The following is a 24,006-nucleotide window of genomic DNA, read 5'->3' on the forward strand; positions in this document are numbered from 1 at the left end:
GAAACTGAACCAGGGTCAGATTCACTCACCTGGTACATCCATGTCCATTCATACAGAAACTGAACCAGGGTCAGATTCACTCACCTGGTACATCCATGTCCATTCATGCAGAAACTGAACCAGGGTCAGATTGACTCACCTGGTACATCCATGTCCATTCATACAGAAACTGAACCAGGGTCAGATTGACTCACCTGGTACATCCATGTCCATTCATACAGAACTGAACCAGGGTCAGATTCACTCACCTGGTACATCCATGTCCATTCATGCAGAACTGAACCAGGGTCAGATTCACTCACCTGGTACATCCATGTCCATTCATACAGAACTGAACCAGGGTCAGATTGACTCACCTGGTACATCCATGTCCATTCATACAGAACTGAACCAGGGTCAGATTGACTCACCTGGTACATCCATGTCCATTCATACAGAACTGAACCAGGGTCAGATTCACTCACCTGGTACATCCATGTCCATTCATACAGAACTGACCCAGGGTCAGATTGACTCACCTGGTACATCCATGTCCATTCATACAGAACTGAACCAGGGTCAGATTGACTCACCTGGTACATCCATGTCCATTCATACAGAACTGAACCAGGGTCAGATTGACTCACCTGGTACATCCATGTCCATTCATACAGAACTGAACCAGGGTCAGATTCACTCACCTGGTACATCCATGTCCATTCATACAGAACTGAACCAGGGTCAGATTGACTCACCTGGTACATCCATGTCCATTCATACAGAACTGAACCAGGGTCAGATTGACTCACCTGGTACATCCATGTCCATTCATACAGAACTGAACCAGGGTCAGATTGACTCACCTGGTACATCCATGTCCATTCATACAGACTGAACCAGGGTCAGATTGACTCACCTGGTACATCCATGTCCATTCATGCAGAACTGAACCAGGGTCAGATTCACTCACCTGGTACATCCATGTCCATTCATACAGAACTGAACCAGGGTCAGATTGACTCACCTGGTACATCCATGTCCATTCATGCAGAACTGAACCAGGGTCAGATTCACTCACCTGGTACATCCATGTCCATTCATACAGAACTGACCCAGGGTCAGATTGACTCACCTGGTACATCCATGTCCATTCATACAGAACTGACCCAGGGTCAGATTGACTCACCTGGTACATCCATGTCCATTCATACAGAACTGAACCAGGGTCAGATTGACTCACCTGGTACATGTCCAGGTTCTTCCCCTGGAAGTTGACGGGGATCCTGAAGCCCACTGGGATGAGCAGCGGTTCTGGAGAGCCAAACTGAGGACAACTGGCAGACTGGTGAGAGCAACACAATGACAAACCACACCATTAGACAGCTTTAAAAACAGTGTGAGAGTGAGTTCTGTGTAGAGCAGAGTGAGTTCTGTGTAGAGCAGAGTGAGTTCTGTGTAGAGCAGAGTGAGTTCTGTGTAGAGCAGAGTGAGTTCTGTGTAGAGCAGAGTGAGTTCTGTGTAGAGCAGAGTGAGTTCTGTGTAGAGCAGAGTGAGTTCTGTGTAGAGCAGAGTGAGTTCTGTGTAGAGCAGAGTGAGTTCTGTGTAGAGCAGAGTGAGTTCTGTGTAGAGCAGAGTGAGTTCTGTGTAGAGCAGAGTGAGTTCTGTGTAGAGCAGAGTGAGTTCTGTGTAGAGCAGAGTGAGTTCTGTGTAGAGCAGAGTGAGTTCTGTGTAGAGCAGAGTGAGTTCTGTGTAGAGCAGAGTGAGTTCTGTGTAGAGCAGAGTGAGTTCTGTGTAGAGCAGAGTGAGTTCTGTGTAGAGCAGAGTGAGTTCTGTGTAGAGCAGAGTGAGTTCTGTGTAGAGCAGAGTGAGTTCTGTGTAGAGCAGAGTGAGTTCTGTGTAGAGCAGAGTGAGTTCTGTGTAGAGCAGAGTGAGTTCTGTGTAGAGCAGAGTGAGTTCTGTGTAGAGCAGAGTGAGTTCTGTGTAGAGCAGAGTGAGTTCTGTGTAGAGCAGAGTGAGTGCTGTGTAGAGCAGAGTGAGTTCTGTGTAGAGCAGAGTGAGTTCTGTGTAGAGCAGAGTGAGTTCTGTGTAGAGCAGAGTGAGTTCTGTGTAGAGCAGAGTGAGTGCTGTGTAGAGCAGTGTTTCCCAAACAGTTCAGGTCGAGACCCAAAAGAGAGATTAGACGTTTGTCCGGGACCCAGACAAGTCAGAGTCAGACAAATATTTTGTGAAGCCACTAAGGAAATCGGAACTTCCTGAAAGTTCATATAATGGCCTGTTGTGGCGCTGTCATTACACCTATACTGTATTAGCTTAATAAACATGGTCATGAATACTTTCTGCTTCCAGTCACTAGTAGTTTAAAGTCTCATTTCTCACGTCGTAATATTATTTTTGGAAAATTATGGTCCCATTTATTTAAAAAATGGAAAATTTAAATAAAGTTGAGTAAAAATAAAAACCAACGAAGAAGACGGGGGGAAGTCCCGCCTCGTTGTCTGGGCCAGCCAATGGGCCAGCTGGGCCCAAACGGATCTAGAAAGATGGCGATTTACAGTTCAATGACTGACAGGCTTCATCTTACGTCCATATCAGACCCGGAGAACGCTTTGTCCAGATTTTATTTTACAGTCTATGGTCGTGACCCACATATGGGTCCAGACCCACTGGGACACCTTTTCCACCGGTTGGTTGGTTGGTTGGTTGGTGAGAGAGCGAGAGCGAGAGCGAGAGCGAGAGCGAGAGCGAGAGAGAGAGAGAGAGAGAGAGAGAGAGAGAGAGAGAGAGAGAGAGAGTCCTTGATTGACCCCGAGGTGTAAACCATGGCTCAGCTTGACATTAACCCGCAGAGCCAAAAATGTCAGCTCAGGCGTTTAGCACGCACACACACATGCACACACGCACACACACATGCACACACGCACACACACATGCACACACGCACGCACAGCTACCTGTTGTGGTTTGATGATGTGTGTGTCAGAGGACTCGTCCTCGTCACTACAGCTGTGCTCCCTGGCGTTCCACTGACACCCCCACTCACTGGTCACACAGGATATGCACCTGGAAACACACATGAACACACTGAGGCCACAATGTGTGTGTGTGTGTGTGTGTGTGTGTGTGTGTGTGTGTGTGTGTGTGTGTGTGTGTGTACACACTGTATGCGTGTATCTTCGTGACACGTTGTAAGCTTGTAGATCAGCTATTTCCGCCATTTCTTAAAGTATAACGTGTATTAAAAAGGCCAATAATTTCATGGTATACTGTATTTCAGTTATTTGTCATATCTGCCCTGTGCACTTTTTATTACGAAACCTAAATGTCAAACGGAATTGTAATTTCAATTCACACAATGTTCCAATTTCCAATGACCAAAAACACAATTAAATCGCTGATCGCAATTATCTGTGTAATGTGTAAGGCGTGCGTGCGTTTCTTACGGCGTGTTGGGGCTCTTCCGGACCGTAGCAGCACAGTTGTAGAAGTGGTATTGACCCGAGGTCACCTCGATGTCGTTCACCAGCACCTTCACTGTGACAGATACATAATCTGGACGGACAGACAGACAGACAGACAGACATGTAAATTTGTCCATATCGTGCAGCAGCTACATGTACATCCAATTTTTGCAACACATACAGTATGCCATGTTTTATTTTCTGCACCACCTGCTTTATTTTATATTATTTTTATTTATTTATTTTTTCATGTCATTGATATTATGTTGTTATGTTGTTGTTTGTCATATCTGTGATTGTGCTTTGGCAACACTTGTAAAACGTCATGCCAATAAAGCCTGTTGAATTGAATTGAATTGAATTGAGAGAGAGAGAGAGAGAGAGAGAGAGAGAGAGACAGAGAGAGAGAGAGAGAGAGGGGGGAGTTACACCACTCGGTTCACACAGGTGTGACTTTTTTATTGACATCAACATCCATGCTAGTGTGCTGCGTGACAACCTACCCTGGAGGTCAGGGGTGGGCGGGATGTCCTCGGGGTCAGGCAGGGAGCAGGTGACCCGGCTGTTCGTCATCATGGCCGGACTGCTGCTCACAGAGCCGAAGATGCACTGCAGGGTGTACTGGGACATCCCCCCTACCCTGGGCAGAGCGGGCACCATGATCTCTACCTGATCACAGAGAGAGAGAGAGAGAGAGTTTTAAACATCGCCCCTACCCTGGGCAGAGCGGGCACCACGATCTCTACCTGATCACAGAGAGAGAGAGAGAGTTTTAAACATCGCCCCTACCCTGGGCAGAGCGGGCACCACGATCTCTACCTGATCACAGAGAGAGAGTTTTAAACATCGCCCCTACCCTGGGCAGAGCGGGCACCACGATCTGTACCTGATCACAGAGAGAGAGAGAGAGTTTTAAACATCGCCCCTACCCTGGGCAGAGCGGGCACCACGATTTCTACCTGATCACAGAGAGAGAGAGAGAGTTTTAAACATCACCCCTACCCTGGGCAGAGCGGGCACAACGATCTCTACCTGATCACAGAGAGAGAGAGAGAGTTTTAAACATCGCCCCTACCCTGGGCAGAGCGGGCACCACGATCTCTACCTGATCACAGAGAGAGAGAAAGAGAGTTTTAAACATCGCCCCTACCCTGGGCAGAGCGGGCACCGCAATCTCTACCTGATCACAGAGAGAGAGAGAGAGAGTTTTAAACATCGCCCCTACCCTGGGCAGAGCGGGCACCACGATCTCTACCTGATCACAGAGAGAGAGAGAGAGAGTTTTAAACATCGCCCTACCCTGGGCAGAGCGGGCACCACGATCTCTACCTGATCACAGAGAGAGAGAGAGTTTTAAACATCGCCCCTACCCTGGGCAGAGCGGGCACCACAATCTCTACCTGATCACAGAGAGAGAGAGAGAGTTTTAAACATCGCCCCTACCCTGGGCAGAGCGGGCACCATGATCTCTACCTGATTACAGAGAGAGAGAGAGAGTTTTAAACATCGCCCCTACCCTGGGCAGAGCGGGCACCATGATCTCTACCTGATCACAGAGAGAGAGAGAGAGTTTTAAACATCGCCCCTACCCTGGGCAGAGCGGGCACCATGATCTCTACCTGATCACAGAGAGAGAGAGAGAGTTTTAAACATCGCCCCTACCCTGGGCAGAGCGGGCACCATGATCTCTACCTGATCACACAGAGAGAGAGAGAGTTTTAAACATCGCCCCTACCCTGGGCAGAGCGGGCACCACGATCTCTACCTGATCACAGAGAGAGAGAGAGAGTTTTAAACATCACCCCTACCCTGGGCAGAGCGGGCACCACGATCTCTACCTGATCACAGAGAGAGAGAGAGTTTTAAACATCGCCCCTACCCTGGGCAGAGCGGGCACCATGATCTCTACCTGATCACAGAGAGAGAGAGAGAGAGTTTTAAACATCGCCCCTACCCTGGGCAGAGCGGGCACCATGATCTCTACCTGATCACAGAGAGAGAGAGAGTTTTAAACATCGCCCCTACCCTGGGCAGAGCGGGCACCACGATCTCTACCTGATCACAGAGAGAGAGAGAGAGAGTTTTAAACATCGCCCCTACCCTGGGCAGAGCGGGCACCATGATCTCTACCTGATTACAGAGAGAGAGAGAGTTTTAAACATCGCCCCTACCCTGGGCAGAGCGGGCACCACGATCTCTACCTGATCACAGAGAGAGAGAGAGTTTTAACCCATTCTGAACGGGCACCCATTTTGGTGTCAGCATCATGTTATGCTTTAGCTATTGAAAAATAGCAGATCTACAAGCTCATATCGCGCCACCGAGTGGCGCGATACGAGCTTGTAGGTCTGCAATTTTTTTTTAATCGAAGGTCAGAATGGGTTAAACATCGCCCCTACCCTGGGCAGAGCGGGCACCACGATCTCTACCTGATCACAGAGAGAGAGAGAGAGAGAGAGAGAGAGAGAGAGAGAGAGAGAGAGAAACAGGATCTGTCGAGGTGACTCTGTAACGGACAGTGTAGCCTTAGCCTACTACAAATGGAACCAAATAATAATAATAATAAACTCTGATGGAAATAGAAATGGACTGTTTGTATTTGGTTGTATTTGTTCACTCTCAGGCAGCACATTCTCCAAGCCATTATATGTCGCGCCTGACGCACAGCTGTCAGTCGTACCGTTGACATTGGCTTGGCAGGTACAAAGAACATCTCTCATGTGTCAAAATCGTTTCTGAAACGCGGTGGGAGAGGCCCAGTGTGTGACCTCATCTCGGAGCTACAGAATGAGCGTAGGGAGAGGCTAACATTCCATATGAATCTACTGTGCAGGGTAGTATTCTTCCACTGTAACCTCTCCACAAACCAAACTCCGTGAGTGAAAACTAAGACACCCCGTCTACAAACCAACGAGCCCTCCAGGAAGCTGTCAGCATTCCGTCTTCTTCTGAAACATGAACCCATTGAGACTTGAGACTAGAACTACAAAATAATAATCTTCTAAATCCTTTTTTTCCCCCACTTTTCTGATAAACATATATTTCTATATCAGTGCTTCTCAAACTATTTCATGTCAAAGACTCCAAAAATGCAATTGGCCGCTGACCTGAAAATATGTTTTTCGGAGGGGACCCTCGAGAAGCAAAGATATGACTTAAACGTTTGCTGTGAAAGAATATATATATTTCAAAGACATTTTTTGAAAATAGCTAAAGTATAAAATAATGGTTAAAGTGGTTAAAAGTTAAGGTGACAAATATGCGTTCCATGTCTTAATGGGTTAAGCCTGATTCATACGGACTGTGGTGTTGCATGCTGCGTCAGCAGCCAAAGTTGGCCTAATTGCTGAATGCCAAAAAAGACAGAACGCCTGCTTCAGATTAAAGACGGCGGTGACATGATCAAAAGAAACAGAGGAATTCAAATATCTTGGATCATAATTATGTCGTCAGGAAAGGACAGGCCAATAAGCTGCATCTGACATCTCAAGAGCTACTGTACCAAGATTGAATACTATGTGTAAAGTATCTGTAATGACGATGTCCTGTATTAGCAGGGAGCTGTCAGTGGGCTGTGGGGCTGTGGGCGACAGGGACAGGGAGCTGTCAGTGGGCTGTGGGCGACAGAGAGCTGTCAGTGGGCTGTGGGGCTGTGGGCGACAGGGACAGAGAGCTGTCAGTGGGCTGTGGGCGACAGGGACAGGGAGCTGTCAGTGGGCTGTGGGGCTGTGGGCGACAGGGACAGAGAGCTGTCAGTGGGCTGTGGGGCTGTGGGCGACAGGGACAGGGAGCTGTCAGTGGGCTGTGGGCGACAGAGAGCTGTCAGTGGGCTGTGGGGCTGTGGGCGACAGGGACAGAGAGCTGTCAGTGGGCTGTGGGCGACAGGGACAGGGAGCTGTCAGTGGGCTGTGGGGCTGTGGGCGACAGGGACAGGGAGCTGTCAGTGGGCTGTGGGGCTGTGGGCGACAGGGACAGGGAGCTGTCAGTGGGCTGTGGGCGACAGAGAGCTGTCAGTGGGCTGTGGGCGACAGGGAGCTGTCAGTGGGCTGTGGGCGACAGAGAGCTGTCAGTGGGCTGTGGGCGACAGGGAGCTGTCAGTGGGCTGTGGGCGACAGGGACAGGGAGCTGTCAGTGGGCTGTGGGCGACAGGGAGCTGTCAGTGGGCTGTGGGCGACAGGGAGCTGTCAGTGGGCTGTGAGCGACAGGGACAGGGAGCTGTCAGTGGGCTGTGGGGCTGTGGGCGACAGGGAGCTGTCAGTGGGCTGTGGGGCTGTGGGCGACAGGGACAGGGAGCTGTCAGTGGGCTGTGGGGCTGTGGGCGACAGGGACAGGGAGCTGTCAGTGGGCTGTGGGGCTGTGGGCGACAGGGACAGGGAGCTGTCAGTGGGCTGTGGGCGACAGAGAGCTGTCAGTGGGCTGTGGGCGACAGGGAGCTGTCAGTGGGCTGTGGGCGACAGAGAGCTGTCAGTGGGCTGTGGGCGACAGGGAGCTGTCAGTGGGCTGTGGGCGACAGGGAGCTGTCAGTGGGCTGTGGGCGACAGGGACAGGGAGCTGTCAGTGGGCTGTGGGCGACAGGGAGCTGTCAGTGGGCTGTGGGCGACAGGGAGCTGTCAGTGGGCTGTGAGCGACAGGGACAGGGAGCTGTCAGTGGGCTGTGGGCGACAGGGACAGGGAGCTGTCAGTGGGCTGTGGGCGACAGGGACAGGGAGCTGTCAGTGGGCTGTGGGCGACAGGGACAGGGAGCTGTCAGTGGGCTGTGGGCGACAGGGACAGAGAGCTGTCAGTGGGCTGTGGGCGACAGGGAGCTGTCAGTGGGCTGTTGGCGACAGGGAGCTGTCAGTGGGCTGTGGGCGACAGGGACAGGGAGCTGTCAGTGGGCTGTGGGCGACAGGGAGCTGTCAGTGGGCTGTGGGCGACAGGGAGCTGTCAGTGGGCTGTGGGCGACAGGGAGCTGTCAGTGGGCTGTTGGCGACAGGGAGCTGTCAGTGGGCTGTGGGCGACAGGGAGCTGTCAGTGGGCTGTGGGCGACAGGGAGCTGTCAGTGGGCTGTGGGCGACAGGGAGCTGTCAGTGGGCTGTGGGCGACAGGGAGCTGTCAGTGGGCTGTGGGCGACAGGGAGCTGTCAGTGGGCTGTGGGCGACAGGGAGCTGTCAGTGGGCTGTGGGGCTGTGGGCGACAGGGACAGGGAGCTGTCAGTGGGCTGTGGGCGACAGCCAGACCAATTTTCCGGAAGTGCATTATTTCTAAATGGGACGTCGGCAAAACGTCGGCCGAAAAGATTAAAATAATTCATCTTTGGGGCGACGTCGCCCGGCGATAGTGGGCGATAGCCAATGAAATTCAAGCGACGCTCGCCGTTGGTCTCTAAGGTCCTCCAGCTGTTAAAACGTACCGTTATAGTCTAGAGGATCTGTATCTTGCCTTAGGTGTTGGGGGGGGGGGGGGAGTTGGATAGCTTGAGCCCAGTGTCTTAGTTAATAGGCATGTAACGATATATTGTATATCACGATATATCGATATTATATCTGTCTCATATCTGTTCTTTTTAGGGGGGACTAGTGTGTGTGTGTGTGTGTGTGTGTGTGTGTGTGTGTGTGTGTGTGTGTGTGCATGACAGAGTCCATGTGTGTGAGCAGAGAGCAGTGGTGGTAATTACCATTCCAGTGTGTAGTTAAAACACGCACACACCTCATTACTCTCTGATGACCCGTCTGTCACTTCTGTCTGTCTGTCACTTCTGTCTGTCTGTCACTTCTGTCTGTCTGCCACTTCTGTCTGTCTGCCACTTCTGTCTGTCTGCCACTTCTGTCTGTCTGTCACTTCTGTCTGTCTGTCACTTCTGTCTGTCTGTCACTTCTGTCTGTCTGTCACTTCTGTCTGTCTGTCTGTCTGGCCTGCCTGCCGACAATAAGTATGAACAGTATACATATGAACTCCAACCCTAACCCCTAAACCTAAAAGGTCTAATTAATCCTAACCACAATCTAATCTAACCTAATTGCACGCCTAAACCTACGAATTTTAGAGCAGCCATTTCTCTATAAGGACAGAAAATTGTCTATTTCTCTATTCGTCAATACTGGGGCACATATGACCCGCACATGTATAGCAGCACGCACGCACACACGCACGCACGCACGCACACACGCGCGCACACACACGCGCGCGGGCTCTTGTTTTTTGTCTAGGTGTCTCTTCACGTCCACGGCCTGTCACGACTGATAACTAAAACAATCTGTTGTGTGCTACAGTACACACGCACACGCACACGCACACACACACACACACACACACACACACACACACACACACACACACACACACACACACACACACACACACACACACACACACACACACACACACACACACACACAGGGCGGGGGTGGATAGTGGCTCATCCTGCTCAGCCGCGTGACGTGCATCTTAAAGGAACGTATCGACTTTTCTGAGAACGAGTCCTTTGATCAGGTCGGCGCATCCTTGGGTTCTGCACCGCTGCTGCGGCTGGATTTATGCGTTGCTGTGCGCCGGGGGGGCATGGCACGGTCAAAACAAACGCTCTACAAGCTGACAACGTCCTTGCAGTGCGAAACAGACTAACCCATTCTGGGGGCGGGAACCCCTTTTTGGTGTTAGCATTAATTACGTCATGCTTTAGCTATTGAAAAAGAGCAGATCTACAATAGCGTAGCGCGCCACCGAGTGGCGCGCTACGCTATTTTTTGAAAAATCGAAGAACGACTGACATATAGAAACATGGCTTTATCAGAAAACTGTCAGGATGTAGAAGACATTTTTAGAATCTGATCTCAGGTCAGAACAGACTAATCTGACTTCGTCATGGAAGGTATGACACATTATGTAATTCTTTTAGTTAAATTGTGTTTTTTATTTTGTGTGTACCCTTATTTGGGGGGTGGCTCATCTAGTTGCTACTTAGACCATAATGCCCCTTCAAAACGTACTTGAGTAAAAGTACAAAGGTTTTGGCATCAAAATGTACTTGAATGTACTAAAAGTACATTCAATGTTTCAATGTTTCAAAGTACATTCAACATTTCAATGTGCCATTTCAAGTTTTCAAATGTATTTAAACATCTTTTGAAAATAGCAAATCCACGAGCTCACAATGCATCACGACACAATGTGACCATTTTCAAATGGCCGAAATATATATGGCTGAAGTGGTTAGGGTATGTGTTGTAATACTAATTAAAATCTACAAAGTTTACTACCGGTATAAGTAACTAAAGTTTTCAAATAAATGTAGTGGAGTACAGTGCAATATTTGGATCCGAGAAGCAGGAATTTGGATATACTCAAGTAAAGTACAAATACCTCAACAGTTTACTCAAGTACAGTACTTAAGTACATGTATTTAGTTACTTTCCACCACTGGTCAGTGGGTCAGAGGCTCTCTGGTAAACAGAAGGTCACCGGTTTACCCACTGGTTTATCTGTCCATGAGCAAGGCACTTAACCCCTAACTGCTACTGCAGTACTTTAAAGGAGAATTCCATACTAAAAGGCTTTCTTACCTTTCTTTGTGGTTGTTACGTCCCCATCAAAGAGGTCCAGGTGTTATTTTGTGCAAAAGCTCCTTATTGGCTATTTCCCCTACCATAAGCCCTAAATTAATTGCATTGAATTGAATGGGATGTATGGGGTGTTGTGCTAATTCTGTACTATACTATACATGTGAGAGTCAAATGAAAGTAAAGTGAAACTTGGGAAATAGACATTGTGAAGACCATTTTCCTCGCATTCACAAGATAAATAAATGGTTGTTTTTTACGGTTTGGACAACAGTGGCTCGGGAGGTTGAGCCGGCCGCTTTTAGAATCCGAAGGCGCACACTGTGTGCGCACGTGCGGCTTGCGCGTACGGCGCGTGCATGCAGTGTGTGCTTGCGTGCGTGCGTGCAGTGCGTGCGTGCGTGCGTTCATACAGTCAGAGAGTGCACTTGCAGTTAACTTCCGTGCGAATCCGGTGAGATTTACATCTGCCTCCGAGTCAAAGCCATGAAGCCACCGGCGGGGAATAATTATGTTCATTGTTATTCAGGGCATCAGTAAAATTGGACTGTTTTGCATTCTTCCTGTGTGACCCTGGCGTCCAGACTCCGGTGGGAGGCCCTCTGCACACAGACTATTAACAGAAGCCACTATCCGAACAGAAAAGAAGTTCGGGGAGAGTGAACTTGTCGAAATTAAGCCCAGCTCAGCAAGAATGAACTTGGCTCGGGGGGGAATTCTACCCAAGAGAAGGTTACACAAAAAATATGCTTAGGCTCTCTCACTTTTACACACACGAGCACACGCGCACACACACACACACACACAAACACACACAGTCACACACACACAGAGCAACTGAGGCTGAACACATGCTGACATCCAACTCCGACGCCACACATGAACTTTTCTGCTTTTGAATATAAATGTATTGTAATTATATTGCGACTGTATACGAATGTAACAAAGACATCTGCTTGCACACACACGCAGGCAGTGGGCACACACACACACACACACACACACACACAGACACAGACACAGACACACACACACACACACACACACACACACACACACACACACACACACACACACACACACACACAGTGTAGTTACCTGTCGTGTCTTCTTGCAGCTGATGTTGGGCGGGCTGTAGGCCTGGATCTGAACGCACTGCTGATTGGGCGACCACAGCCAGGTGTTCTCCTCCATCCACCTATCGCACTCCTGCTTCCTGGTACACCTGTGCAACAAACCCACCATTTATATTTCATTCGTCGACTGGAGAGCACCGCAGGGGCCCACAGGGGGGCCCACAGGGGCCCACGGGGGCCCACAGGCTGCTTTTCCCCTGGAAAATAGCCCATCTACAAGCGCACACTGCTCCATATTTCGACATGTTCTGAGCTTGTATAGTTCGGCTAATTTTGCCGAATGTGCCGCCCAGAATAGGGTGGCTGGGTCTAAGGGTTAAAGGTATATTCAGTGATTTCACTCAAAAAAACCTTAGGTTTCGTTTTTGGCTGGGACCTAAGCCTTTCATCCAATCAGGATAGAGAGTCAAAAACTAAACCTAAGGTTTTTTGACCCCCAGGGGTTAACTGGGGACAGGGAGGAACTCCTTATATGGCCAGCACACTCTATAGTAGGGAGGATTATCACAACAAAACAAAAAAATAAGTGATATTTGAATTAAGTGAAATCACTGAATATACCTTTAAAGCTCCAAATTACATTGAGACACACGCACACGCACACACACACACACACACACACACACACACACACACACACACACACACACACACACACACACACACACACACACACACACACACACGCACACACACACACTCACCGGCCCTCCAGCACACACCAGCCACAGTAGGGGTCTTTCATGGACACACATGAGTCACAGGTGGTCTTCAGGTGACACTCCTGGACAGGCACCATGGTGATCTACGGGGACATCATTAGTACTGCATTAGTACAGTGGTTCAGTACAGTGATCTACGGGGACATCATTAGTGCTGCATTAGTACAGTGGGTTCATAGTACAGTGGGTTCATAGTACAGTGGGTTCAGTGGGGGACATCATTAGTGCTGCATTAGTACAGTGGGTTCCCCCAAACCTTTTGCATGTCAAGGACCCCCACATTGACACCAATTAGCCCGCGGACCCCCATTTGAAAAGATATGCCAGGGACCCCACATGAGAGAAGGCTCTAGCATGTTCTAAGCGTGTACAGTAGAAGCTGGCGATCGAACCAGGAGCCTTTCCGATTCTGCTGAGCCACTGCCGGCCTGAGGTCCCCAACTTACAAATGTATATTTATTGTCCTCAAGTCTTTAGATGAAGGTTCTGACCGGGCACCCATTTTGGTGTCGGCATCATGTTATGCTTTAGCTATTGAAAAATAGCAGATCTACAAGCTCGTATCGCGCCACCGAGTGGCGCGATACGAGCTTGTAGGTCTGCTATTTTTGACATTTCTAGAATCTGATCTCAGGTCAGAATGGGTTCATCAGGACCAGTGTGTGTCCGGCGGAAACCTCGTATGAATCTGATCTCAGGTCAGAATGGGTTATGTAGAGCAGTGGTTCTCAAACATTTTTTGGCTCAATAAGGCACCCCTGTAAATATCTTTGTTGAAGAGATCTGAGGAACGCAGCAGGTACAGTATACACTATACAGTATATAGTTGAAACTCAATTCCATTCCACTATGTGCTACATAGCCGCGGGTCTGAGTAGTAAAACTGAGGTGATATTCATGAATTCCCTAGGGTGATATTCATGAATTCCCTAGGGTGATATTCATGAATTCCCTAGGGTGATATTCATGAATTCCCTATGGTGATATTCATGAATTCCCTATGGTGATATTCATGAATTCCCTAGGGTGATATTCCCTATGGTGATATTCATGAATTCCCTAGGGTGATATTCCCTATGGTGATATTCATGAATTCCCTAGGGTGATATTCCCTATGGTGATATTCATGAATTCCCTAGGGTGATATTCCCTATGGTGATATTCATGAATTCCCTAGGGTGATATTCCCTATGGTGATATTCATGAATTCCCTAGGGTGATATTCCCTATGGTGATATTCATGAATTCCCTAGGGTGATATTCCCTATGGTGATATTCATGAATTCCCTAGGGTGCCATGATGGCACCCACTTTGAAAAACCCTGACATGGATGAACTGATGTAGAGCGGTAACGGTGGAGCACATGGCGAGGCAGTGTCGCATGGTGACTCATCGTCAGTGCTGTAGCCTTGCATCAGCCCATCAAACTCGCTCTATGCGCCACACAGTCAATGGCAGCCATTTTTTATTTATCACAACTAATCATGTTTCGCTGTGCAGTGAGGGTCATCTCTGCCTTTTGATTTACAATTTTGCAACCCGGCCAAGGGGATAAATTCACCTCTCTCCGATGACACACAGCGAAGACAAGAGTCTAATAAATATAAATGTGACGGAGGGCGAGAGAGAGAGAGGGTATTGATGCAGGACTTGATCAGAGTAAATAGCTTTTGCAGAAGAGCGGCGGTGTAATTCACTCCTTTCTGAATCGATTGCATGGCAGACAGACAGACGGACGGACGGACGGACGGGCGGGTGGGCGGGCAGACAGACAGACAGACAGACAGACAGACAGACAGACGGGCGGGCGGGTGGGTGGGCGGGCAGACAGACAGACAGACAGACAGACAGACAGACAGACGGGCGGGCGGGCAGACAGACAGACAGACAGAATATTTCTACATTACGGTGTTGCTACTTTTTCTGCGATCTTGTCGACCTTGTCCACATGCGTGGCAACATAAAGGTTTTCACAAACATGCATGGTGAGACGGCACAAACAAGGGACTAAATTATTTTCGCTCCTATGCCACCAAAATGTGGAACGCCCTACCAACAGTCATTAAGACATGCGAATCCCTTGACTCCTTCAAAACCGCTCTTAAAGGGCACCTACGGACGGCTGCAATTCAAAACTGGCCTCTGTAAAATCTGAATCCCCACCCCATCTCCCCTCACTGTATATGTATCTTTTCCCCTTTTGTTTCCCATATGATGAATTCCTGTTCTGTACATAGAAATGTCTATTTGTATGTCTCTAAATGTCTGTATGTCTTTAAATGTTTTGATGAATTGAACAATGTGGACCCTGTTGTAAACAAGTGTAATGCTTAATTGGGTCGTCCACTCACAGTTAACAGTCTTTGTATTGAGTTTGTGCTTGAAATGTACTGTAAATTATACAAACTGTTAATAAATATTTCAATCAATCAATCAATCAAAGCCTAGCAACCTGGACAGGGCTACGGGTTGTTTTTAGCACTAGCCGGTTGATTTTGATATAAAGCTTTAGACCTGAGATATCGCTGCTTTGGCAGCGATATCTAAGAGTGTTAACTGTAGGAATATACAGATGTTAGTTATTACTGTAGTAGGGATATACAGATGTTACATAATTAACTGTACCTTCTTCTCAGTGGTGATGTACAGATGTTGGAAGCTGGCGTCAAACAGCAGGTTCTTGTTGACCTTCTCCCCGGTCACACGACCCGAGCGGCTGTACACCTCTGGACTAGAGGACAGATGCACCTTCAACACCTGGAGAAAAGTACAAAAATTAAAAAAATATATATTATTATTATTATTAGTAGTAGTAGTAGTAGTAGATGGTAGTAGTTGTTGTCAATTTGAAATATGGCTTACCCTTAAAGGGACACTTCACCCTTTTTGCAAAAAAATATATGTTAATGACGTTTAGAAGCTTTAGATCACTTTCCTGGGGGTATTTATGTGTGTAATATGTGGTTTTAGTTATTTTAGATTGTAGCAGTGAGCCTGTTGTCTCTGATGTCATGGACACTGGGCTCACTACCTTCCTGGACTACAAATCCCATAATTATTTGGTGCACTGCTCCTCCTTGTGGATAGGGGGAGAGCTGTCTTACTGAGACAACATGTAGTCCAGGAAGGAAGTGAGCCCAGTGTCCATGACATCAGAGACAACAGGCTCACTGCTACAATCTAAAATATCTAAAACCACATATTACACACATAAATACCCCCAGGAAAGTGTTCTAAAGCTTCTTAACGTCATTAACATATATGTTTTTGCAAAAAGGGTGAAGTGTCCCTTTAAGTAGTTCATTCATAATGTACAATAGTCAAACATTCAGCATCATCATCATCATCATAACATCATACTATCATACTATCATACTATCATACTATCATAATACTATCATACTATCATAATACTATCATACTATCATCATCATCATACTATCATACTATCATCATCATCATACTATCATCATACTATCATAATATCCTCATACTATCATATCATACTTCATACTATATATGAATGTGTGTCTGTGTGTCAGAAACCGTAGCTCCTCACTGCCTGCACCAATCACTCCCACTTTTCACACAGGCATTGACCATAGTAATATGGAGGTCTTAACGAAGCCATTTTTTTTTCAATTTAACAAATTATTGATTAATAATGAATTTATTTGTGAATTAAAAATGCGAAAATGCCACAATGGGGGGGGGGGGGGGGGGGGGGGGGGGCAATATCTCACAACAGGTAAGGGCTAGTCTTTTAACCCATTCTGAACGGGCACCCATTTTGGTGTCAGCATCATGTTGTGCTTTAGCTATTGAAAAATAGCAGATCTACAAGCTCATATCGCGCCACCGAGTGGCGCGATACGAGCTTGTAGGTCTGCTATTTTTGAAAAATCGAAGACACTTTTAGAATCTGATCTCAGGTCAGAATGGGTTAATAATGAAACTGTCAGGATGTAATAGACATTTTTAGAATCTGATCTCAGGTCAGAATGGGTTAAATGTATTGAAGTGAAAGTCATACAGTGGGTATCCCAAAATACAAAAACTCAAGTAAAGTACTCAAGTAAATGTACTTTGTTACTGTCCACCACAGTGTACCACTGCAGACAAACCAGATGTGCATTCAACACCTGAAGTACCAAAACAACTAATCAGGAAACGAATGTGCTTAGTTAGCATTCAATGGGTTTAGTTAGCATTCAATGGGTTTAGTTAGCATTCAATGGGTTTATTTAGCATTCAATGGGTTTAGTTATCATTCAATGGGTTTCTCTGCCTTCTGTCAGACGAGCTACTTGAGCCACACAATGAAATGTACAGTAAATTATTTAGCACAAATATGCACAATAAATACATAGAAGAAATTACAGAGAGGCGGGCTGCGGGCAGTAGATTAGAACAGAAATGAGAGAGAAAAATTATGATGGACCAAAAGAACGATTGAAGAAAACAAAATGGGAAGGACATAAAAATATGAGTTTTTTGAGGATACGACATTGAAATTCTACTGTACTAGCACAAAAAGAGTTATTTATGGAATTGGAAAACTAAAACTATATGAACTCTGAAACAAAACTTCCAGAGTTGGTTAGCCAATCAAAGCGATTTATGGTAGGGTGACAGGGAGGGTGGTGACTAATACTAAATGCTTAAAGGACCACTTCACCACTTTTCAACCTATCTTCATATAATAGGTCCTCACTAATAATCTTGAAAAAATGGCGCAATTTTTTTCTACTCGGTCTGTGTCTCATAGGAGGGCTGTGGGCAGTTCAGAAACCGTCTTCCAGTGACATCATCGATGGGGAATACAAGCTAATAAAAACTGACGGCTTTCTAGTCTTGAAAAGTTGCAATGCTAAAAGGGAAGCCATCGTTCTCACGATAATGAAAATCTAAACATTTTTGTAAGAAAATCTTGTTTAAAAAAGAATCTGCCTAATGATGATGTCACTGGAAGACGGTTTCTAAACTGCCCACAGCCCTCCTATGAGACACAGACTGAGTAGAAAGAAATCGTGCCATTTTATCATGATTATTAGTGAGGACCTATTATATGAAGATAGGTTGAAAAGTGGTGAAGTGGTCCTTTAAATGAAGAGTAATCGCTATCAAGGCTTGATGGCATATAGATGAAAGGAACCTCTATAGTAAATATTAAATAAAACTGAGAACGTTTGGGAAAGAAAGAAAGAAAGAAAGAAAGAAAGAAAGAAGAGACAGACACAAAAAGACAGACACACAGAAAGACAGAGACGGAGAGAGAGAGACAGACACACAGAGAGAGAGAGAGAGAGAGAGAGAGAGCGCCATAAGACCAGAGTCAGGCGTGATGATGACGTCACCTCTCCGGTGGTCGTTCCCAGGAACGCCACGGCGTGCTCCGTCTCCACGGCGACAGCCACGGCCGTCATGTGACTCTTTCGGACCAGCGTGGGCTCGGTGGCCAGGGCGAACTCCGCCTTGCTGGCCAGCGGCGAGGGCAGGAACTCTGCACCGCACTTGTACAGCGCAGCCATGTCTTTCTGGTGGAGGTCACAAACACACATGGCAAATGGTAAATGGTAAATGGTGCATTTATATAGCGCCTTTATCCAAGGCGCTTTACAGAGATTGTGCATTACATTCACCCATTCACACACACATTCATACACCGATGGCAGCGGAAACCATGCAAGGCACCAACTAGCACATCGGGAGCAATTAGGGGTTCAGTGTCTTTGCTCAAGGACACTTCGACAGTAACTCTGGGGGAGCCCGGGTTCGAACTGGCAACCTTACGGTTACCATCCAGGCACTCTACCCCTGAGCCACCGCCGCCCCTGGCAGAGATGTACAGTTACAGATGTAGTTACAGATGTACCATTCCAGCACTTCAGGCTTTCCTGTACTTTTCCTGTTTTCTTTTATGGAAATACTTGTTGTTTCCCCCAAGGTTCTTTTCACGGTTTAGCCTTGCTAATTCTTGCCTTTTGTTGACACTTGTTCCCTTTTAGACACTTCTTTTCATTGTAAAAAAAAATAAAATAAGAATCTGACTAGGATTTACCTTTGCAGATGCCCTCTTTTCTCACTGACAATATTCTGACAATTTACTGACAATCCACTGTCTGTCCTGGGCGCTGCTCTCCCTCTGCCAACCTGGGGAGAGCAACGCACTGACCTCATGCTTCCTTAAATGCATGAGGAGTCCAAGTCGCTTCTTTTCACCTGACAGGGGGGAGTGTCTGAAACGACCTTAAGGCAGTGGTTCTCAACTTATCCTGCATCAGGGCACACTTGAAAAAGCATTTGCGTGCGTGCGCGCGTGCGTGCGTGCGTGCGTGCGTGCGTGCGTGCGTGCAAATGCTTTTACAAGTGGGCCCTGATGCAGGATAAGTTGAGAACCACTGCCTTAATCAGACCAGTGTGTGTCCAGTGGGAAACCTCGTATGAATCTGATCTCAGGTCAGAATGGGTTAAGGTCGTTTCAGACGCACACACACACACACACACACACACACACACACACACACACACACACACACACACACACACACACACACACACACACACACACACACACACACACACACACACACACACACACCTGCGGCGGACTGTTGGATTGACCACACAGATCGTCAGACTTGGAGGAATAAGGCGAGTAGACAGCGGGCTTGCCGTGGATGTTGCCGTTGTCGCTGTAGCAGGCTCCGATGATCTGCACCAGCCTCTGGTTGACGGCACGCAGCGGGTACATACCTGCAGAGGGGGAACACAAGGAAAAATCAGCCAACGCAGGGAAGCTGGAAGTACCCTCACTAAAAACGCCGGGACAACGCTCCACACGTCCCAGACTCTTCTCCCTTCTGGCTCCAAAACTGTGGAATGCACTTCCCATTGCAGTCAGAACTGCAGCATCACTCCCAATCTTCCGCCGTAGCCTGAAAACCCACCTTTTCAAGACTCCATCATGGCCCATAGCACTTACCCCACCCCCTTAGATAGCATTTCTGTTGACTTAGATAGCATTTGATACAGACTTATAGCATGTTATGTAGACAGCACTATAATTGTATTGTATATAGTCATAGCACGCCATAGTACATATGTATAGCATAGTAGTAAATATGTATAGTTTATATGTATAGTGTATGTATAGTTTCATTATATAGATATTCCACTGTTACTTTCTTAGCTTACGCATGTTTCATGATAAATGTTTTTATGTGATGTATTCCCATGCTTTTGTTCTTGCTTAAATGTAAGTCGCTCTGGATTAAGAGCGTCTGCTAAATGCCTAAATTGTAAATTGTAAACTGTAAAAAGCAGTGTTTCAAAAGCAGTGGTTCCCAAACTTTGTCACGTTTTTGACAAATTGACACCCGTTAGCCCCTCGGACCCCCATTTGAAAAGAAGATTTTTACGATGATGATGCCAGGGACCCCCATAAAAGAAGATTTTTTTAGTGATTTAGTGTTTTTTTTTAGCTCTATAGTGATTTCAAGGACCCCCAGTTTGACATGCAGTGGTCTACGTACGGACGCCCATTCAATAGCATTTCTATCTCTGGGACCCCCAATTTATATTGTAAAATTAATGTTAATTTAACTCTGAGAGTGTACAAATGGACCTGTTTAGGGTCCATTTGGTTCCATTTGTACACTCTCAGAGTTACAGACCCATAAGGGTCCATTTGGTTCTAAACTATCATTTAGCTGGGGACCCCCTGGAACTCCCTCAAATGGGCTTTTCTAAACACACGTGATGATGTATGAAGATGTATGACGATGAAGAGCGCCCCTCACTTCACACAAGTGCGCTTTTTTAACCCTCTAAGACCCAGCGTTGCTTTTTAGCAACAATTTTATTTTATTTAATTACTTTTTTTTTTTTTTTTTCTGTTATTTTTTTCACCTAAACGTCATCAGTGATGTTCATTGCAATGCCATTTCAATGCCATTGGTCATGATATTTGCATATAAATACCCCCCACAGAGGCTGAAATTCACACAAATTAAAAATGTCTGGACATTTTTTTACCTAAGACTTTTGACCTTTAACCCTAATAAAAGTAGGTAAAATAATTGTAATATATGTTTTTTTGTGATCATTAGAATGTCTAGAACATGTTTTATTCATTATTGTGAAAGATATCCCCAAAATGTAAATTATTAATTTATTATATTATTATATAATTATTATAAATTTTTCATCAAACTTTATTTTTTTATTTTTTTTAACATATTTTTTAGTCTTAGTCCTAGTAGTACAAAGTAGTAGTAAGGTTGAAATCTAGTTTTTGCAAGTAGAAATTAATGCGGGTGTTAGAGGGTTTAAATTAACAAATCCACAGAGAACATTCTAATATATTTTGAGTGGCTGACGAAGGTTGTGGACGGTAACTAAAAGATGGATGTAGGATGGGGCCAGCGCCCCACAACCTTCGTCTGAATCAAACATTGAATTCCCATTGACAATGAATGGAGAATTGTACGTCATGTCACATCTCAAGCTCGAAGAACTTAAACATACGACCAGGGGCTCCACTCAGAAATATACCAGAGTTTGGCAACCGTTTCTAACCTACTCTATAAAGCTCTCAATGGTCTCGCACCTTCCTACCTACATGACTGCCTGCCTAAATATGTCCCAAACCGCCCCCTAAGGTCTTCCACCGCCGGCCTGCTCGCTTTGCCCAAAAAAATGGCAACTAAAAAATACGGGGAAGCAGCTTTTTGCTTCTACGGGCCGTCGGCATGGAACAAGCTCCCACTGTACCTTCGTCAGGCAGCCTCTGTAGACATTTTTAAAGCTCAGCTCAAGACCCACTTCTACAACATTGCTTTTAATTGATCTTTTATTTTTTGTTTTTCATGTCCTCACTGTACTGCATTACTGCTTGTTTTTTAATGTCGTTGCCTTGCTTTTGCTTTTTATTCTCCATTGTTCTGTAAAGCACTTTGAGCTGCATTTCATGTCATGAAAGGTGCTATACAAATAAAGTTTTATTATTATTATTATTATTATTACTTTGCGGTAGTATTTTCTGCATAGTCATTGGCCATCTCTCCCCCCCCCCCCCCTTTTTCATTTTTATTTACCCACTTGTTTTGTATATTTTTAATATAATATGTCTGAGCAAATAGTCATGATGATGACATGACACGGGTGTGATTTTTTTGTGACTAAAATGATTCTGATTAATTAAGCCCCATGGATTATTTTAACGATTAGTAGTAGGAGATGTACGCACACATGGCGGAACTGGACGCGTCCTCGTCAGAACTGAAGACGATGAACAGAACTTTATCCGACGGAGAAACGTCACCGTAGCGACCTGATGATGTCATGTTCCTGGAGAGAGCTTCACCTGGTGCTGCTACATATGCAGCCTGGAGAGAGAGAGAGGGAGAGAGAGAGAGAGAGAGAGAGAGAGAGAGAGAGAGAGAGAGAGAGAGAGGGAGGGAGAGGGAGAGGGAGAGGGAGAGGGAGAGGGAGAGGGAGAGGGAGAGGGAGAGGGAGAGGGAGAGGGAGAGGGAGAGGGAGAGGGAGAGGGAGAGGGAGAGGGAGAGGGAGAGGGAGAGGGAGAGGGAGAGGGAGAGGGAGAGAGGGAGAGGGAGAGGGAGAGGGAGAGGGAGAGGGAGAGGGAGAGGGAGAGGGAGAGGGAGAGGGAGAGGGAGAGGGAGAGGGAGAGGGAGAGGGAGAGGGAGAGGGAGAGGGAGAGGGAGATGGAGAGGGAGAGGGAGAGGGAGGGAGAGGGAGAGAGAGGGAGAGGGAGAGATAGGGAGAGAGAGAGAGAGAGAGAGAGAGAGAGGGAGAGGGAGAGGGAGAGGGAGAGGGAGAGGGAAAGAGAGAGAGAGAGAGAGAGAAGTATATGGATGGAGGGAGAGAGAATCATCATCAACCTACAGTATGTTTAAACTCAGGAGTACAGCGGCAGGGGAAGCCACACAACGGAAGTAAATTGAATAGACATAGAGAGGCAGATAATTCCATATTAAAGGTTTTATGACATTCATTTTCATTTATTTATTTCTTTCTTTTTTCGTTTAGGTTTTATGACCTCAATTACACCCAAAAAACCTGAACTTTGAACATTCAGTGGATTTTCTGTGGTCTGAAGTTTTCTTTGGGGTTTGGAAGCCTTTTGAGCTACAATGAAAACAGGCAACACAGTGAAAACAGTGACATCTGCTGGCAAATCCCATTGACATATATGGGATTTGCAGTAAGTGATGTCACTTACTGCCGGCAAATCAGAGCACCCGTTTGAGCCAGAAAACCCCAGATCACAGAAAATGTACTGAATGTTAAAAGTTCATGTTTTTTGGGTGCAATTGAGATTAGAAAACCTAAAAAAAATAAGAACAATTCCAAAACCTTTTTTTTATGTCACAATCCCTTTAAAATAAACATGAGAGATAACATAACATAATAAGAACTTGATTTTATCTTCAAGGATAATAATAACAAATAAAACCTCTCACCTGCACTTTGTTGTATTTGTTGGTAGAACTACAGTTCAGCTGCAGCTCCGTATAGGAGTAGTAGGAGGAATCCACTTCACACATCCTGCACATCAAGATGTTTTATATTAGTCATTCCTTTTTCAATTACAATTTAGTTTTGATTGGTTTTTAACCCATTCTGACCTGAGATCAGATTCATACGAGGTTTCCCACTGGACACACACTGGTCTGATTAAACCCATTCTGACCAGAGATCAGATTCAAAAAAATGTCAGTCGTTCTAATAGCAGACCTACAAGCTCATATCGCGCCACTCGGTGGCGCGATATGAGCTTGTAGATCTGCTATTTTTTCAATAGGTAAAGCACGACATGATGCTAACACCAAAATTGGTGCCCGTTCAGAATGGGTTAAAGCAGGGATGTCAAACTCAAATACACAGAGGGCCAAAATATAGAAATTGGTACAAGTCGAGGGCCGGACTGTGTTTAAACACACGGGCCATTTTTGGGGAGAGGGGTAGCTGAAAGTTGACAACAAGTGAACAACACTGCTGATCAATACTAGTGAAGAGAAGACGCATGCTTGCGCTTGTGGGCCCTCGATACGTGACAATGCACTCGCAGTGCATTGTGGGACTTGTAGTATTATGGTGGTCCGTGCAATACACCAGAGGGCCAGTTCTAATACTAATTAAATATCATCC

The 24,006-nt window shown here is 46.3% G+C and overlaps 1 protein-coding gene across 1 annotated transcript in view; it reads right to left on the minus strand.

Annotated features, from left to right (window-relative positions):
- LOC310853693 (plexin-B2-like) overlaps nt 1–24,006 on the minus strand; it is a 280,087-nt gene that overhangs the window by 59,423 nt on the left and 196,658 nt on the right. The window contains 11 exon segments of the mRNA XM_083758088.1: nt 1,220–1,321; nt 2,931–3,039; nt 3,420–3,528; nt 3,941–4,106; nt 12,074–12,200; nt 12,816–12,916; nt 15,460–15,591; nt 18,192–18,371; nt 19,436–19,590; nt 22,085–22,223; nt 23,319–23,403. Coding sequence (XP_083614214.1) covers nt 1,220–1,321; nt 2,931–3,039; nt 3,420–3,528; nt 3,941–4,106; nt 12,074–12,200; nt 12,816–12,916; nt 15,460–15,591; nt 18,192–18,371; nt 19,436–19,590; nt 22,085–22,223; nt 23,319–23,403 — 1,405 coding nt within the window.

The sequence above is a fragment of the Protomyctophum parallelum genome (assembly GCF_964188405.1).
Source record: "Protomyctophum parallelum genome assembly, chromosome: 22".
NCBI classification, from domain to species: Eukaryota; Metazoa; Chordata; class Actinopteri; order Myctophiformes; family Myctophidae; genus Protomyctophum; species Protomyctophum parallelum.